The 19,269-nt window shown below is 38.7% G+C and overlaps 1 protein-coding gene across 4 annotated transcripts in view; it reads right to left on the minus strand.

The window, feature by feature from the left end:
- cc2d2a (coiled-coil and C2 domain containing 2A) overlaps nt 1–18,956 on the minus strand; it is a 35,577-nt gene extending 16,621 nt beyond the window's left edge. Inside the window, exons 1-23 of one of the 4 annotated variants that reach the window (XM_073812955.1) lie at nt 18,929–18,956; nt 18,565–18,709; nt 18,406–18,481; nt 16,901–16,957; nt 15,796–15,873; nt 15,363–15,471; nt 13,851–13,951; nt 13,450–13,551; nt 13,254–13,346; nt 12,884–13,093; nt 12,631–12,790; nt 12,402–12,538; nt 11,245–11,376; nt 8,380–8,589; nt 8,192–8,298; nt 6,216–6,356; nt 5,988–6,144; nt 5,418–5,662; nt 2,576–2,753; nt 2,339–2,492; nt 2,040–2,196; nt 1,779–1,917; nt 1,489–1,692 (exon numbers count right to left, since the gene is read on the minus strand). In XM_073812955.1, the coding sequence (XP_073669056.1) occupies nt 1,489–1,692; nt 1,779–1,917; nt 2,040–2,196; nt 2,339–2,492; nt 2,576–2,753; nt 5,418–5,662; nt 5,988–6,144; nt 6,216–6,356; nt 8,192–8,298; nt 8,380–8,589; nt 11,245–11,376; nt 12,402–12,538; nt 12,631–12,790; nt 12,884–13,093; nt 13,254–13,346; nt 13,450–13,551; nt 13,851–13,951; nt 15,363–15,471; nt 15,796–15,873; nt 16,901–16,957; nt 18,406–18,481; nt 18,565–18,590 (2,973 nt within the window). In that variant the 5' untranslated portion in view covers nt 18,591–18,709; nt 18,929–18,956. Of the gene's footprint in view, nt 1–1,488; nt 1,693–1,778; nt 1,918–2,039; nt 2,197–2,338; nt 2,493–2,575; nt 2,754–5,417; nt 5,663–5,987; nt 6,145–6,215; nt 6,357–8,191; nt 8,299–8,379; nt 8,590–11,244; nt 11,377–12,401; nt 12,539–12,630; nt 12,791–12,883; nt 13,094–13,253; nt 13,347–13,449; nt 13,552–13,850; nt 13,952–15,362; nt 15,472–15,795; nt 15,874–16,900; nt 16,958–18,405; nt 18,482–18,564 lie in introns of all 4 variants that reach the window. The other 3 variants (XM_073812956.1, XM_065286555.2, XM_073812957.1) reach the window with 3 other exon arrangements.
- Between the last annotated feature and the right edge of the window lie 313 nt (nt 18,957–19,269).

Below are 19,269 nucleotides of genomic sequence, written 5' to 3' on the forward strand. Positions count from 1 at the left end.
ATAGAGACTTGAGGAAAATTTTGTAGACTAATAATTTAAGTTTTATGTCCTAATGATCAGCCTACTTACAGTATTTGTATGTCCCACAGCTGACATGGAACTTTATTAACCGGTTCAGGAACTTTATTTTTTGTTCTAACCGGTTCAGGAACGTCAATTTTAGGGTTGAACCGAAAACCGGAACAGTTAAAATACTGTTTCTGTTTGGAACGAACCAATTGGGAAAAAAATTCTGGTTCAAAGCGTGTGAAAGTGCCGTTCACCCTGTTTTGAGTGGATGAACGACTGAAACTTTTTTGGAAACATTATTTTAAGGAAAAAAAAAACTCTTTGGTGTTGCTTTAACAAGAGTATCAAAGCGGCATTTCTAATGAGACTGCTTTGGTTCAATGGGGATAAAAAGAGGAGTTAGTCGATTTTTTTATTGTAGGGTGGTTCTGTTCACACACTGTTAACACACATTTATGTCTAAACACCTCATAAAAGTGGATTTTGCATAATATGTGCCCTTTAATAATACAGCCGCAGTGCTCATTTACTTTTCCTTATGTCTCTTTGTTCAAGTCATATGGGTTAAAGTGTGAGATGAGTGTGAGTTTTTTTCATGACTATTATTTTAAAAGCCATTCTGACTTATTAACACAGTTAATTGTTTTTCACATGCTAAAAAAGGCAAAGTGTCAAAAGAGCAGTTCAGCATTTCTGGGCCAAACTCAGGCCTCCTCCTTCCTACAAGTTTCTGAAAGTTTTTTTAAACCATGGTTAATTGTTACGTCTCATGGACCCCTTACTGCTCTCTTGGGCACTTCCCTGTGTGAGTGAGAGCGAGAACGCTCATCATTAGTGTTGTTCCTTCCAGTAGAAATCACAGGCATAGCTGCACGCTGCAACGCTTCAAGAATCAACAATGCCACGACAAAAGAAGAGTGTTTTTGGAAGTAAGGAGAAGAAAGCCTCATCAGCTTTCCAAGTAACCCTGTCTTAAGACAACAGTGGATGCAGTTTGTTTTTCCCAGACAGCAAGGTAATTGCAAATGGGTTTATGTTTGTTATCTGCATTTCTGAGATGATTGCTTTACAAACAAGGTCCAGTTGGACACCGGATTTGTCAATCGTCATGGTTCCCTGTTCAGGAGTCTGAACCACAGGCCGAAAAAAAATCACTTATTAATCACTAATTAATCTAATCTCAAGTGTTTTGTTTGCAATCGACGCATAAGTGCATGAAATGTAAATAACACAAACATATAGCTGTGCTGTACTTGGAACTCTTTATCTCCGCCCACCATACACTTCCACGAGTTCGGCCTTTTTCGAAGAAAAAAAAAACGGAAAGACTGTTCTGTCTTTTCTTAATGTATGGACTGTATGGAAATGTGAAAAGACTGTATGGACATGTGAAAAATTAAATACTATTCTATATGTACCCAAGATTAACCTGAGATTGGCAGAAACTGTGTGTGTTATGTGATCTTAAAGTGATCTCACCTGGAAAACTTTATCAGAAATCTCACGCTCCACAGACGGGACGCATTTAAAGTTACGGAACTCCGGCACCTCCTGACTCCTGAGCCTCAGCAGACGGAAGCGACGGGAGCACTGAAGCTCCTCTTCAGACAGGAAATTAAACTCCTCCTGAAGTTGCTCCAGACGGAAATACTCAGGAACTGCCACCTCTCCACCACTCGCCACCTTTAGAGACAGAACAAGAAAGAGTTACCTTGAAGTGAGGTCATTTAATCAGTGAAGTACGCTGTAGAGAATTTTGGGAAACATACTGAGAGTAGCTGCATGATGTAAGCGTTGTTGGGGTCATTGGGGTCAAGGCGAGACTCAGTCACCCACTTTCCCAATTTCTTCATGTCGTTTAAGCTAGATGCACCGATACATGCGATTGCATCCATCTGCCTGAAACCACTGAAGATCAAAAGACATCACAAACACATCACAGCTGGATAAAAAAATACATTTATGTATTATTCTGTGCATGATGTTAATGTACAAAGTGGAGAGCTAGATCTCTCTAATGGCTCTCTCACCTGTACATTCCCCCTCCTGGATGATTGGACGAGGGAGGGAGGGGAGCGAGGGGAGTGTCTCCCTCCCCTACGGCCCAAGACACGCAGCAGGAGATCTTCCCTGAGGTCAGGAGGGTCTGCGTGTTAGTGCCGTCAGCTTCGAAAGAGAACGGCACACCTACCACAAGGCAAATTTCGGCTTACACGGTTGATCTCACAATGTTGTACGTGTATTACAACACAATTAGCTGTGCTGTCTTAGCCTGCAGCAGTTTAGGTTGTGACACAGTTTATGTGTCTGTGCATGAATGTTTGTTTACCACTGCCAACACCCTCATGGTTAAACGTGACTCTTTGGTTGCTGCTAAACTCCATCTCCTCAAATGGTGCGCTGCCGGTGAGAACGGACGATTCTGGAACCGGGACACACACCTCGGCCAACTGGGTGGAAGACGACCCGATAGTCTCAAATATCTTTGGGAAAATAACACGTGTTAAAAAAACATGAAATGTTTATGGTCTTATTAATACATTTTATGTGTAAACAAACATGGTACCTGCAGTTTGATGCTCTCTGGCCAGTTCACTATCTTCAAATTAAAGATCTGACCAAGGTGAACCCTGAAATCCATGTTGAGGTTTCGACTGTCTGTTCTAGAAACTTCTTTATCATTGTAGAGGACTTTAATGAAGAGGGCACGCTTGGCCACCTCCTCTCTACGAGCAAATTCACCACTACACGGGACAAAAACAACACGTAACAAATGTTTTTTTTTCTGAAAAACCTCAAGGGTGTTGCATGCGATTGTACATTCCTCCTTCAATGTACATGTACGTCTATACTTTTTGGCCATTTTATTAACTGATAGCTGAAAATGAAAATCTATTTGCATTAAAATGTGAAAAAATCTCTCCTTGAGGTACAGTATTACTTTAATCTCTATCACAAACATTTTGCGAAGATTCATTTCTTTAGTAGTGATGCTTGTACAGTACATTAGTTGTTCCATTTTCTCAAAGATATAAAAGACTTACAAACTTCTCTAACAGTTAGTTCCCTCAAAAATTTACATTTATTCATCGTTTACTCACCCTTGCATCATTTAAACCCCTATTGCTGCTATTTAGAACCAAAACTGAGATTTTGAAAACTTTTTTTACGTTTACATAGCCACCTTTTGCCTCAATCAAAATTATAATATTCTGATTAATAAATCCTTTTATAGCGTTAACATGAACACTTAATAATGTAATCGGATTGATGTGTGTGTTTATATGGCCCAAGCTTTAAATCAGATTTAATTATCTGACATTTCACAAATATATACTCACCTAAAGGATTATTAGGAACACCATACTAATACTGTGTTTGACCAGATTTTGCCTTCAGAACTGCCTTAATTCTACATGTCATTTATTCAACAAGGTGCTGAAAGCGTTCTTTAGAAATGTTTGCCCATATTAATAGGATAGCTTCTTGCAGTTGATGGATATTTGTGGGATGCACATCCAGGGCACGAAGCTCCCGTTCCACCACATCCGAAAGATTCTCTATTGGGTTGAGATCTGGTGACTGTGTGGTAGGGGTGTGCAAAAAAATTTGATTCACATTTGAATCGCAATTCAAGCTTTGCGGATTCAGAATCGATTCATAGAATTCCAAAAATTGATTCATATATTTTTTTGTAATGCCGTGTTACTATTGTCCTGAAATGAGCTTATCTCAGTATTCCCATAGATGATGCTGGGTCGAATTCACACTGACGCCTGCACACTCGTCACAGTGTTTCCCACACACTGACTTTACTTATGGGCATGCTGCCTAGGTATATTAAAGCTCACGTACACACTGTCTTGAGCCTAAAAATCGGAATCGAATCGTGGAATTTTCTGAATCGTGTACCCCTACTGTGGGGACCATTTTAGTACAGTGAACTCATTGACATGTTCAAGAAACCAGTTTGAAATGATTCGAGCTTTGTGACATGGTGCATTATCCTGCTGGAAGTAGCCATCAGAGGATGGGTACATGGTGGTCATAAAGGGATGGACATGGTCAGAAACAATGCTCAGGTAGGCCCTGGCATTTAAACAATGCACAATTGGCACTAAGGGGCCTAAAGTGTGCCAAGAAAACATCCCCCACACCAATACACCACCACCACCACCAGCCTGCACAGTGGTAACAAGGCATGATGGATCCATGTTCTCATTCTGTTTACGCCAAATTCTGACTCTACCATCTGAAGTCTCAACAGAAATCGAGACTCATCAGACCAGGAAACATTTTTCCAGTCTTCAACAGTCCAATTTTGGTGCAAATTGTAGCCTCTTTTTCCTATTTGTAGTGGAGATGAGTGGTACCCGGTGGGGTCTTCTGCTGTTGTAGCCCATCCGCCTCAAGGTTGTGCGTGTTGTGGCTTCACAAATGCTTTGCTGCATACCTCGGTTATAACGAGTGGTAATTTCAGTCAAAGTTGCTCTTCTATCAGCTTAAATCAGTCGGTCTATTCTCCTCTGACCTCTAGCATCAACAAGGCATTTTCACTCACAGGACTGCCGCATACTTATATACTTATACATATTCTTGTGAGCCCAAAAAGCATGTTCGACTTCACACAATGCTGCAGAGACCAACAGCGAGTCCAAAGTCCACAGTTTTCTTTTGTACTGTATTGCTCCAGCGGCAGTGCACAGCACATGTGAGGTCGAACACAGGCTTTTGTGGATCAGGGTATAAATTGGGAACTGGCTGGGAAACACTGTCTCATATCGCTTTACAGAGGATTGGAAGGAGATTAGGGAAATTTAAGAATGAAAAGACAGTTACTTTATGTGACTTCCTTCAACAACACAAGTTCGTTCTTTGCGTCATATGTCATTACGCCAACGTTTTAAGTGTTTACATGTCCTTTTGAGCGGATTACAAAAGGTAGAAACCACCCCTCTCATGCCGATTAGGTTTTTAATCGGTTTGGGTATTTTTATTCCAATTGAGGTGTTTACATGGAGCATTTTCATTCAGATTGAACATTTAAACCGATTACAATTGTCCATGTAAATGCAGCTAACTTTGGCTTCGAATTCTGAGTGTCTTTTAATTACGAACAACAAATTAAAGGAACATAAACATTTATTGGCCGATAATTAAAAAAAAAAAATCTAAAAATTGGCAGATTTTAGCCACTATCACTAGTTTGAATGCCTTAGGTGGTTTGAAATTACTCATTATCTACTTGATCTATATTTAGTCACCAAATAAAGGTCTGAGCTATGTCATTACAAAGCATATAAAACTGATTAATACATATAGAAGAATAAAAATATAGAAGAATGAAAAAATCAATTAGAAAATTCCCATCACAATATTCATGTGTACTGAATGTTGTTTTCATTTACCGTGGACACTGTTCATTGGGGGTGACGGGTCCTGAAACAGTGAGTTCTGGAGTCAGAACCGGTTCCCCGGGTTTCCTGCGAATCCTGGCAGCCTTCTCCCGTACCTGCTCTTCCACAGCGGTCATGTCAGGTTTCTCCGGAGGGTTTGGCTTCTCTGGCTCCTCACCCAGCTCTTCTTCACTCTCCTCATCCTCATCTTCATCCTCCTGCTGTCTTTTCTGTTTTTGTTTTTTCTTGAGGGCTTTCTGAAAAAATCCAAAACCTGTTGCAAACATCTACTGTCTGTAGCATTCCTAGCTATTTAAACAAGTCGGAAAGCTGCAACACTTTTCCATCTTTCTCTAATTATTTTGTTGACAGATGATTTGTGCACACAGTGCTTTACAGCTAACTAAAAAGAGCTCTCTGAAATTGTTATCAAGCAGTGTTGAGAAGTCTAAGAAATCAGTTCACTCAAATGGTTCACTTCATGCTTCAGTTATGAACCAAGACAGCAGCTTTAATCATGTTTGTGTTAATGTGTGATTCATCACGAGCTGTAGAATTACACTGATCTAGAAACAGTAGTACCTGTCTTCTTCTCCAGGATTTCCATTCTTCATGTTGTCTCCTGTACTCTTTCATCTTTCTCTGATAGTCTTCCTCTGCCTCCTCCTGCAGTTCTGACATTTCCGCCACAATCTCATTCTCAAACTTCAGTTTGTCCCGCTCCGTCTCCACCTGCTCTCTGTAAAGGATAACATATAGTTGCTTTGTGTACAAAATAAAGCACGCAAAAGCATATGACAAAAGCCCTACCTCCTGATGAAGAGTTTGTAAGGCGTGTTGGTGAATCTCTGAAAGTCTCTCAAAGCTTTGAGCTCTTTCCACACTCGGATGATGTTTTTAAGGAGAGCTCGGTCCTTCTCTTGCTCCAGATCACGCTGTTGACGAGTGTGTCTGAAGATACAGAAACGTTATGAATGTGTTAAATCATGAGTCACACAAAATATAAAAAGCATCTACAATTACCTCCCATCTGTACACAAGCTGATGTCAGTTTGGTTCCAGGTGTATATTTTAAATGGTCAGTCGGGTCTGGGTCGGTCCCAGTTTAATTACTTTGTGTCTAAAACCCGAGTCGACAAAAGAACTAACGTGCTAAAGCACATGTGCAGTCTCATGCGTGACTCCAGTTTCTATGGCGATAACATATTTATTTGGACGAACCAAGGGTACAGTGGTAATTTTCACATAGCTTGAACCAAAATAATGTATTTTACTTTGAGATCTTTACTTAAAGGTGCTGTGAATCAGGTGTTTTTTTTATTGTTTTATACTGTTGTCTGAGATCTACATATGACATTTGCGTGGTTTTTACATTCAAAAACATTGATGTTTAAATGATTGACTACGTCATAGATAGGCACATTCCAGAACTTGCCGTTCGCTGGGCTTGGTGCCAATAACAGTTAAGATTTCAGTAACAAGGACGTTTTCAGTTCAGGTTTTCACTTACAGGATGTTTGTTCAAGTACGATGACCTCACATATAACAAAAGCTTAAGTTGATTTCTTAATTCACCGTTCCTTTAACATTAATGCACATGTAAAGGTCATGTTTGTTTGTTTTTAACAGGAAAAAGCTAGATATATACCTACAGTAGACATGTTACATGTATAGGGCCCTATAAAATCCGTTTTATTTTTTCCTAAATTCCGTTTTATTTTTTCCCAAATTCCGTTTTCTCCGTTTTAATTTTTGCATATTCCGTTTTATCCGTTTTAATTTTTGGCAATTATATTTTTTATCCTTTACTGTTATTTTAGTCATAAAAAGAGTGTGCCTTTAATGTTAATGATTAAAATGTAAATGATTTGGGGAAAAACTGGATAACAGGATTACTTAATGACTATAAAAGATGCATTTAGACACGCAGATACACACGAGCGGGCGCACACACACAACTCAATTCAATGCATTGTTTAGTGTTGTTGCAGGAGGCTACAACAAGGTGTCAAAGCAGTGGTGCCTTCAGAAGTGCCTTAAATACATCAATCCAGTGGAACGCGATCCATATTTTATACACAATCGCTTGAAATGCATATAACTTTACAAAGATACACAGGATAGTGATCTGACTTATGACAGCATGAACACGCAGCTCTTTGCACGTGCGAGCGAAAGAGAGACAGAGAGCGGCGCCATGATGCAGATGATTATATTTTAAATGCGAGGGATAGTTAGTTTGCCTCAGCTCGCTTGAAATGCATAAAACTGAACAAATACATGAGGATTTGTGTTCGCACATCGGACAGATGTGAGAGCGCGTGCACGAGGTGCAGTGAGACAGACGTGGATGAGAGAGTGCATGTATCTTTGCGCTCACCGTGAACAGAGTGTTGACAAAACTTACAAAATAACAGTTCTCCGGTCACATAAAAGTCATGTGAGACCTGCTCGGAACTAAGTGCTTAGCGTCGAATTTCTTTTTTTTTCGCTGACGAAAGCAGAGTCGTGGAGAGCCGCTTCGCCATGGTTTCAGTGTTTTGGAGGGGGTCTGAAAACACGGGAGGGGGCGTGTCGCCCAGATTTACTTCCCCTGGTCTGCATTTCCCACAGACATACGTTCGTCTCCCACACAAAAACATAATTTTATTCAAAATATGTAAAATTCCGCGAAATTCCGCGTTAATACTAGATTCCGTGTTAATTAGCCAATTCCGCGATTCCGTCCGCGATTCCGTGATCGCGGAAATTATAGGGCCCTACATGTACAGGCAAAATTGCTTTACCTCACTTCCTGTTTGTACTCTGCTATCCTCTGTTGGGTCACCTGACTGAGAGCCTCGCCCCTGTGTAGCTCCATCATATTAAGAATTGTGCTCCTTAAGCCATTCAGCTGAAAATACAGCACACAGACACATCCAGAATGAATGTCAGGAGTAGTAAAATAAGTTATGATGTGACTCCTCTGAGTTACCTTATCAGTCAGAAGTTGCGTGAGGTTTTTGTGCTGTGTGGTTAGGTGTTGATCGTACAGCTGGGCGAGACGGGCTCCCAACACATGCTCGCGGCTAAAAAGAGGGTGATGGGAGAAAATGAGACCAGATACGTCTACATCCAGCTGGTAGTCTGTTGGGAGGTCATCTGTTCCCGCAATGTAGCGGTTCACATGCTTAGACTTCAAAGCCTGAGAAAGATGAAAAGAAATCAAGAAAATTTAAGTAATTGTGTTGCAATTCACATACATATCAATTATGCATTTAAACTTTGTGAATATCATGCAAAATAAGCTTGAAGGGGTCATGGAAATACGCGTGTCCATTAAATCTGCAAAGACCGTAGGGTGTTTGTCATATTAGGTGCTTATGGGTAGGGTTTATTTAAAATTCAGAGAACTTTCCGCCCCTTTGCAACCCTACTTATGGGCACCCTCTTTTCAGTCGATATGCACACTTGATGCGCACTTTTCCTGAGCCCACTTAGAGCGTGTATTATGCAAATGTGTTTTATGTCTATGAACATGTTACTAAGTAAGGACTACAGCTTAGTCTTTTGCTGAAGTCCAAAAAATGTGATTTCCGTTAAAGACGATAACTCACTTTAGCGTAGGCTTTGGGATTTGTGCAAATCGTTTATGTGTAAGGGGTAATGTATAGGCAGCAGGTTGTTATCGCAGAAATATTTTGCGATAACAACCGTCTGTCTGTACATTATCCCACTTATTACACCGCTATTTACCTTATAAGTAAGATAAGGAACATTAAATATTGATTTGAAAGGTTTTATTTGCTCTTTTTTAACGAATGCAGACCACCTGCAAGAAAAACCTGTTTACTTTCAAATGTCTCGAAAACACCATTTAGTTTAATCATTTGTAAATATAACGTCATATATGTTATTAAAAGACATTTTTATATACGGATTGGATTGTATGTTTAAGCTGAGAAATGCAATCAAAACTAGTACTGTACTGCCTTACGTACATCAGTATACTTTTCTCTCTGGTTATTGGCCAAATGCAGCTAAAGCCTATCTGATGTTTCACATTTTCGTGGATTTTTGGTTTTAGTTTCTCTCTTTTATGTTAAATTTGGTTTGCATAACCCAAAAAGGCAGCTCCAATCAGTTCCATGTGTCTTTAAGTGCTTTAACAATCTGATTATGGGATTTACTTGACAGCACCAATCACGTCTGACTTTACACAATGTTATGTGTGTCCCATCTCTCCATTATGATCAGTGTGTATGAAGCTTTCAGTAAAACATGATACGCCCTTCGGCCCTGTTTCTCAGCAGAATCTTGTGACATCACCACACATCTGAAACAGATCTCTGTTCTCACACCTCATTTCCCCCTGAATATTACTGGCTGATCATAATGCTTGGCAAAAGGATTACATTTTAGTCCTGGACAGTGTAAAGTGAGTACAGCGTGTGTGTTTTGTAATATGTGTTTTACAATATGAAAACATTCCAGTTATCAAGAATTAAAGGGTTCCCACAGCTTTTGACAAATTAATTTTTATTTGTTTTAAGACTTTAACAGTTAACTGTGATTTCTGCACTAGAATAAAAAACATTTATAGATGGTGCACTTCAAAGAGTACATTTTAGAGCGTATAAAAATAAGTAAAACACATTAAACTACACATTATAACATATTAAACACAAGTTCCATGATCCAGAAATTAAAATGGCAAATTCTCAGAAATGTTTAATGACAATTAAAAGGTTTATACTAAAAAAAAAACAAATCAAAACAACAAATGTATTTCTTGTGAGATATAATTTGGTTAAATGGCATGAAATCCAGTGACTATTTCTTCACCAAAGTGCTTTATGTAACAGTTTGGCAAGTTTATAAGGGCTACATTTTACATTGGCAACCAATTTAGCTTTTTGCACAGATATCTGGTAGAGACTGGATGTTTTATCTGTAAAATGTGATTCTGAATCCAATATTTATGTGATATCTAGTGACCTACATCTAAATACATCCAATTTGTAGATGTTTATGCATTGCTATGCAGGTGCTGGGCTGTTCTGAAAAATGGTTAGGGTATTTTTAGGTAGTTGCAAGGGGTTTTTACTAGGTGTTTATTTTCTGGCAAAAGTCTAAATATTCCTTTATGAGAACATTTAAACAGTCTTTATGATATTCTGGTCTGTAGATATTGCTTGGGACCCTCTGTCATTTCCTGTAAATGGTCAAGGTCATTGCGTTAGCGTCACAAAAGATTGTGGGTTTGATTCCCAAAGAACACAAACAAATACTGATAAAAGTCAGACCACTTTGAAAAGTATTAGCACACCTCGCCACAAGTTTTAAGATATCAAAGACCAGATATGTTGTTGTTCGTAATACAGTATTTATCAGGTCATCTGATAAAAATCTTTAAGCAATTATCCATAATCTAGTCTCCATGCAGGGAAATCTCTAGCAGTTTGTTTTGATTAGTACAGGAAAGCAAACCCATTATAAAACTGCAGAGATCCAACAGAATCGTGAAGTGCTCACCCACTAGACTACAACAATCCATTGTGCAACTAGACTAATGTGCATTACATGGTGCAGATTCGTTTTTAGGCACTGATGCACTGTCTGGTAGAGTATTAATGTTGATATTCTCATATACAGTATATCTATGTTCATCTAAAAAAACTGGAGGTGTTCCAGAATATCACATCTGTGGATTAGGCAGTGGAAATTCAGACAAATCTTCCATCTTCCAAAACTCTCATCCAGCCAAACAAATTGGATCTTGTAACTTTAAAAAGCTCAGTTTTTTTAAATTATAGGCAACTGTGAGGTCAGTCCAGTTTTGACAAATAAGATTCCTCACCTTTCTGAAGACGGTCTGCAGAGATGGATCAAGCGCATTCTCCAGGTGGAGGAGAGGAGGTCTGGAGGAGGACTCTTTGATTGGGTCAGGCAGAGCCATGATACGCCCATCATCTCCAAACCACTTCCTGCCCTGGTGCAAAAATCACAATGAATCTCAAATAATTATTACAAATCACATTTTGCTCAGTTAGGACAGCTAAAATGAATGTATACAAAAATAATTATGAAATGTTTTAAAGTAAAATTGTTCAATTTAATAGCTAATTATTTAAGCCCTCAATGTATCGTTGGGAGTCGCAGGTATTATTTCGAGTTGCATGTGCTTTTTTGATGTTCAAAGAAACGGCACCTAAAGACTAAAGAGTTTATGAAATCTAAAGTATTCTTTAATGTTCTACTGAAGAAAATGTCACCTTTATTTTGGATGGCCTGAGGTTAAATGAATTAACAGCAAATTTTCATTTTTGATTTTAATTTAGTAGCTCAATAAATTTTAGTAGCTTTTGGGAATTTTGTATCGAAATTCAATAGAAAATACAGTGGTGTCAAAAAGTCTAAGACCACTTCTGTCTTAGATTTTTTTAGTGTACTACAACAAGTATTTATCACAAATAATTTCATCAGCTTTTCTTTGTTGTTTCGCGATACGTAATTTCAAAAACCAGGGAGACGGGTGTGTTCGACTTCATTCGCCATTATGCAGACTATCATGCGGATGACTTCTAAATACAGCGAGAGTAACTCTAAAGCTTACAGAGCAGTCGACTCCCCAATCGCTCTTGCAGTATTTGATGTAATGCGCTTGTAAGTTCTTGTGACGCCACATGAAGTTGAACACACCTCTTCCGTCTTGTCCTCTAACCAAACAGTAAGCGCCATTTTAAAATAATGGTTATTTTTTTAAAAAGCCTGAAAACGTCAGGCAGACAGCGAATGTAGATGCTTGCCAACTTTTTCAGCTGAGCGCTTTGGTTGCTATGACACTTCTGCTTTGTTGATCAGTCGTTAAACGATGTGCCGGTTGTTGTGATATTTGTGTTGGGTTAGGTTAGGATTTGTTCAAATTTGAACAACAATAGAAAACATACACAGGCTGTGGAAACGCTTTGGTGTGCATGCGACCTCAGTGGAAACATCCAGACTCAAATAAATTACCTCGGCTTGCTTCACAATGCGATTTTCCAAAATGTTCTGATTGGTCAGGGAGACAGACGGCCTCTCTCCCACATACAGCCCCTCCTCCTCCAGGTAGCGAGGTCGCACATTCTCTGGCAACTTATCAGAGGCAGGAACTGTGACACAGTAACACAAACTATAATAACCATCTTCTTATGTTTTAGGAAGGTTGTCTGTTCTGTAGGCTCTAAGTGCTGATTGGCTGTACCTGGCCTCATGCTAGGAACAAAGAGAACTTCTCTCTCCCTCTGCAACTGCCTGCTGTACCCCATGTACTCCGCCCTCCTCACTTCCAGGAAATCTTGTTCTGATTGGTCAATGATGAACAAGTCCTCTTCCTCGTCCCTGACTAGTGGGGCATCTTCATCCTAAGTGCATGATGAGTAAGTGACTTTCTGTCTATGGATATATACTTGTTTTTAAGGAATTTTTTTTTAAATGTCTGCAAAACTCAACGTTACCCTGGCTTCTGACTGCTCTCCATCATGCTCTCTCTCTGTTTCACCCTCTTCCTCATCTTCCTCCTCGTCTTCCCCTGATTCAGCCTCTTCATCCTCTTCTGCCTCTTCTGCCTCTCTTCTCTTATGGCGCTGTCTCTCTGGCGGCTCGGGGTCAAAGTTAAAGGTGAAGAAGTTGTACGCCTCTTCAGCTGTCGGCAAACCAGTATCAGCCTATACAGTTTCCAAAACGCAATCGATTTTAGAAAAATATAAACAATTTTCATCAAAATCTGTCTTAAAACAATGGATGGCTGCTGATGTCCTGGAGAACGAGAGTTTTTTACTATTGCATCTCAATATTCATAGGGGCAAAAAAAGAGGAAATTTTTACTCTTTTGTCTTTTGCTGCACGTCTGGCCGCATCCCGAAACGTCAACCTGGCAGCAAAGGACGAGTCTTCATCAACTCGTACATCTAGATCTGTCTGGAAGAAGACACAATGAAACAGAATGTAAGCAAATGTCTGTGATCACTGTCATCCCATCTATTTACTGTGAAACAAACATCAAGTACATCTCTGTACTTACATCTCTGTCGAATCTAGTGAGGGTTTCTCTGTCTCGAAGACTCTGCAGGCGGCTGACAGGCTCAATAATGGTTTCCTGCTCTAGAAGACTAGCAGCTTTAGACTAAAGGAAGGACACAACAGTGAAAATTAATTATACTGAATTATACCATGAGGCTGTTGAATGCTTTATTCTGGTTGGTTGAGAAATGTTCCACAGGTATGCCTAAACACCTAACCTGTCGAATGTCTTAAAATAACCACCAGAGCAATGTCTATGGTAACTGCGGTATAAGCAGAATAATTGACTCGGCTTCCTGTCGTCCCGCATTACCACCTTGGGTGTGCAGAATTCTCATCAATTATTCCTTTCATAAAAGTTTGCTTATTCTTCACATTGATCGTACAGTGTATCAGCTTTACCTTGGCTGCTCTCAGCTTCTCAGTCATCCTCTGCCTCATTGAGGTCTCTGATTGGCTGGAGCCCGGCCTTATGACTGGACGAGGAGGACGGTCTAGAGAAACTGTGAAAATGTAAGTGTTGTGGTCTGTATGTGCTATGAGTTTAAAATATTTATAATCAAATAAACCCGTCCTGTTTACAATGATTTCATTTTATTTACTGGAGTGACAACTACATTTTGGACTGTCTCTCCAACGTTTACGTCCACCCACCCTGTCAGCTCGGGTCTTCCTAGGGTGCTTTCAGACCTGTGGATCGATTGCTTTGTTCCGGGGTTAAAACGGCTACAATGTTGCAATTTTATCTTGGTTTGGTTTGCATTCACAAGGCAATATTTCCAAACAGACCAAACTTTGTTAATACAAGTCAACCCTCCTTTAATTGGAGTGAAAAGTGAAGCCGCCAGTGTCCCGATATGGCGCTGACATCTTGGGTCTTGAGTCTGCGCAGTAGCGATTTCGGGACCAGTCATGCGCAGTAGTGAGCAGGAGGTGAAGCCGCGAAATCAAAACCCCGCCCTCGCTCTCGTAGGATGCGCATATCACACGATATCACAGCTGTCAATCATGACGTGACACCATCATTTTTATATCATTAAATAACTAACTAAACACAAACTTATTTTAAAAACAAACATTTGAATTTACATCAGCGTGATAAAAACTACAATAAATGACAGAAACCAGGTTCGGAAAAAAGATAATTGAAGTGTAATTAATTTTTTTAGTTGGTCTCAAGTCCCATTTAATAACATGGGGAGGCGGGTTTATGACTTATACTGGGACCAGTCACTGGGGGGCGATCGAGACGTTTTGGCTTCACTTTTCAGGGCTTGTGCGGCACGCTTGGTCAGTACATGTTGCACTATTGTTGATCTGTGCCACTGATCGGTGGTCTGTGCAGAGACTCTGTGAGTTGACCAATTAGAGCAGAGTCGGCTACTGTGGTGGGGTTTAGGCAGACTAAATTGTTGAACGGCTTTACATGAATCGTTTGGAGATATCTGAGAAATGGGGTAATTTTAAATTTATATTTTGAGAAAATTACAGTGTTTTTTGGCCTTGCATGCATTTAAACCTGTTGTCCAGGACTTATAAACACAGTGATAGGACACTTAAAATTTGCATCTTACTGGCTCTTTAATTAGAAATATGAAAACTGCATCAATGACATTTTTCCTTTTTCCTTATCTCACATGGCATGACGGGAAAAATTAAAGGGCCAACTCTGAACTTAGTTTGGGCACCTCTGGCCTTAACAAACCAAACAAAGGAAAAAAACGCACCAGGTTCCAAAATGAAGGCTTGTGTGTGAAAACACCCTACATACACAATGGTCGAGAGTGCATTATGTTCAAAAACAGCTTCTTAACAAGCAGAGAAAATACCTGAAAGAGTTGTATACATAACATACAAGTACAGAACTAGTAAAATGAAAGTTTTCTAACCCGTACAGTAATGGCATACTCTCACCTCTAGGAGATCGCACTGCAGCTTCTTCTTTCTCCTCTTGTACTGCTGTCACCTCGTCCAACATCTTCTCTTCATCTGGAGGAGACTCCAGGGCCATTTCCTTTAGCAGCTGGAAAACACAAGTCATGACACTCAGAAAGCCAAATATGAAATGGTTTATTTTATGCAATCACATTTTAGTATGCAAACATTGTGTTGGTTAGTATATAAGGAACTACAAGGCACTCGAATAAAGTAGAAATAGCTAAAAAGCCTTTATTTCACATGGCTTAATCTTTAAAAACAGGTGACAAATACACATACGCGTTGTGTTGGTTATAGATTTTGAATGTTGAAACATCTATAAATGTCTATAAAGGAGACTTTCAAATGTTAACACATGTCTATTGATGATAAAAGATGCATCTAAATGTGTAGTTACAACAGTCCTGACCTTCTTTTTTCTCTTCATGTGCTTTGCTTTCACTGAACGTCTGAGTGTCTCACCAGGATCTTCTCCATCTGCCAGCTCCTAATATCACCATTTCAACAACACACTGATAAAAACATATGCTCACATAATATGCCATACATAATGAACAGCATATCAAACGTACTGTCATATTTTGAACTGTATCATGTGTTGTCAGTTTCACTGTTGTTGTCTATTTATGAAAGGGACGATGTGTCACACAGGGATTGTATGTTTGCATTAAAAAAAAGGAAATAAAACTTTCAAGGTGGTATAGGGTGTAACGTTAAATATCCTAGTTGAAAGCTGAAGAGCTGAAATGACAACACATATTACTTTCCCCACTGGTTAGAACAGTTTTTTGTTAACTGGACATTAATGCTTGACAAGAACAATGAAAAAGACTATTAAATATTCAAAAGAATACTTATGTCTTAGATTAGACTATAAACACCCAAACTAAAGACATGCTAAAGGAAAAATTATGTAGATGCAGCAGACTTTAGCACAAAAGAAAGATAGTTCACTCAAAAATAAGCATTTTGTCATTGTTAATTTATCTTTATGTTGTTCAAACCCTGAATTATTTTCTGTATTCTGTGAATCACAAACAGCTTCTTATGTGTGATGATGTACTGTATGATTTCAAGCTCCAAACAACCTAAAAAATTGCTATTGTGAAATATACCGACTGAAGTCATTATGCATTTCAATCCCCACTGAAGCTCTTAAATTGCTTCATTTGTCTGGTGATGTGGCCATTGTGGCAGGTTTGAATACTGTACTGTATATTCAAAATGTGTTCACAAAAGCCGTCCTATAGCTTGGAATATAGCACAGTATATGCTACTTTAATGACACTTTTATGGACCTTTCTTATTTAATCTGGACAGTACAAATCCCCATTATTTGAATGAAAATGTTGATGATAAGCAAACATCATGATGACAAAATGTTCATTTTTATCACCTCAGAGCATCACAGAAAACGTGTGCAACATTCAAGAAAAGACTCATGCAGCAGAAATAAGTTTAGTATATTCGGTTAGAGGGTTAAAGGAAACTGAAATTGTGAAAATAGAACCAACCTCCACCGTAGTGTGATCATTCTCCTTAGACAAACCCCAGTCTGATGGTACCAAAGCCTACAGCAGATCAGCACAGCCTTCATATGCAAGCCATCACAGGTGTGTGTGTGTGTGTGTGTGTGTGTGTGTGTGTGTGTGTGTGTGTGTGTGTGTGTGTGTGTGTGTGTGTGTGTGTGTGTGTGTGTGTGTGTGTGTGTGTGTGTGTGTGTGTGTGTGTAAGTAATACTATATCACAATTCATCTTGTATGTGACAAATTGCTAATTTCACCTATCTAGTAACTTCAGATAGGCACCAATACAAATACAAATGTCTATTGCAGGTATCTCTAAGTTTTAGATTTTTTAAAAGTGATTAAACACTTAATGTAACACAAGTAAATTCATGCTAGCTTTGCAGATGCTATACTTACAGTTTATAATCTTACTGAAGCCAGTCGTGTATATTTTATGCAATACTATTTGGCACTGCACTATGCTACAATTAACTAGTTTTACATTGCCTTTTTAGCAAGTATACGATACTAGTCAGGTTAACATGGAAAGCAGTCATTATACAGTATTTAATAAAACTATAATGTACTACAATACTTTACTGTACTGGTCTTTTAAGCAAGTATGCAGTATTGGTATACACCGTGCATAATTATTATGTGATTCCAGGTAGGTTGCAGTTCTGAAAGGCGGTGGTACTGGAGACCAAAGGATTTCTGATAGTTTCAACTAATTATTTAACTTATTTCACTTTAAAAAAATATTTAGCAATTAATATCTTTTTATTCCTAGTTTTGTGACACTGTTGCCCCATTGAACATTTTTTGTCAAATGGCCACAGCTCAGTTTTGCAATTTCTATAGCATTGCATCTTTCTCATAGGAATTTAATGACTTGAGAGTTAAGTTTTTTTTATATAATTTATATTAATTTATATAATTACTCATTTTACTGTAAAAGAAAACATGTGTAATAATTATGTACACCTGAATGTAAGATGTGTTTTACTTCCAGCCATGATTAACAATATATCACTAATAAAATAGAACATTAGTATTGATGTGGTTGGAAAAAAATGTATCAAGATATTCACTTGCATAATAATTATGCACACAGTGTAGTCATCAGAAATAGCAGACCTTATGTGTATACTGTAGTATGCAATACTGTACTGTACTGTGCTATACTATACACAACAATTTCCCATGCTGTACTGGACTCTTTGGCAAGTAAACAATCTAATATGATTTATCTGGAACGCAGTCCTTGTTTGTATAGTATGCAATGCTATAATGCACTGTAATGTACGATGTTATACATGTGCTGGCCTACAGTCTTTATGAAAAGCAGTGCTTGGATATAGTCTGCAATAACATGATGTAGTGTACTGTACTACGCTATACAATACATTACCGGGCTGTATACTACTTGCCTCTTGGGCAAGTGTACAATACTAGAATATTACTAGACTACTTTATCAAAGGCAGTCATTGTCATTTTGTGTTGTTTATACCTCCTTATCATCTCTGACTCTTCCCATTGACTCCTGCAATGCTCTCCGCTTCTTCTTTATCTTCTCCCGTACATCACTAAAGACAAACACACACGTTTATTCACATTTTACTATTTTAGCTGTATCAAGTCCTCACAGCAGTAGAAACTGTAAAAATACCTGGGCGATGACATTTTGGTGGCCATGGATTGAGATTATTCAGAGTTGTATTGACTTCATGTCAGATCATCAGACACACGGACTTTACGCGAAGTTCATGCTCAGACGGTATTAAAACGTTAAAAAGCTGTCTAAAGAAAGCTCTCTGAAAAAAAAGAGTAAACCATAAATAGTTAAAAGTGCAAAACGCAAGCAACGTGCATCTGTAATCCGTCAACGTAGGAAATAAAGATGTCCCTGAGCAAGAGACAAACCGCTGAGAATACAAATACATCTCCAGATTATGCGAACAGTGCTAATCGAGTAAAGAAGCACGCATTTGATCTCAAAATAACTGTCCTGTGTTAGGAAACAGTTTTCTTACCGCCATGTCGAGTATTGCTGCCTAGTAACGGGTGTAAATAATAATGTGCAACCGAACATGAACACAGCCACACGCTTTAGGTCCCGCCCACTTTGCAGCAGGGCGTATTTTTATTTGCTCACAAGCACGTCAATCACTCCATAAGCGCACGTTAAAGAGCATCGATTCAAAGTGATTTGGTTTGTTTTAGGTCTAATATGTTTTTATATAATGTTTTTATTTAATAATATAATAAAATATTTAGACAATAAATCCTTGTACCTAAAAAATAAACAACATGTTAAACAAGATGTTTACACTGTTATATTGACTCTTTATGTTGATTTTATATAGGCTACTGT

This window comes from Paramisgurnus dabryanus, chromosome 21, assembly GCF_030506205.2.
Source record: "Paramisgurnus dabryanus chromosome 21, PD_genome_1.1, whole genome shotgun sequence".
NCBI lineage: Eukaryota > Metazoa > Chordata > Actinopteri > Cypriniformes > Cobitidae > Paramisgurnus > Paramisgurnus dabryanus.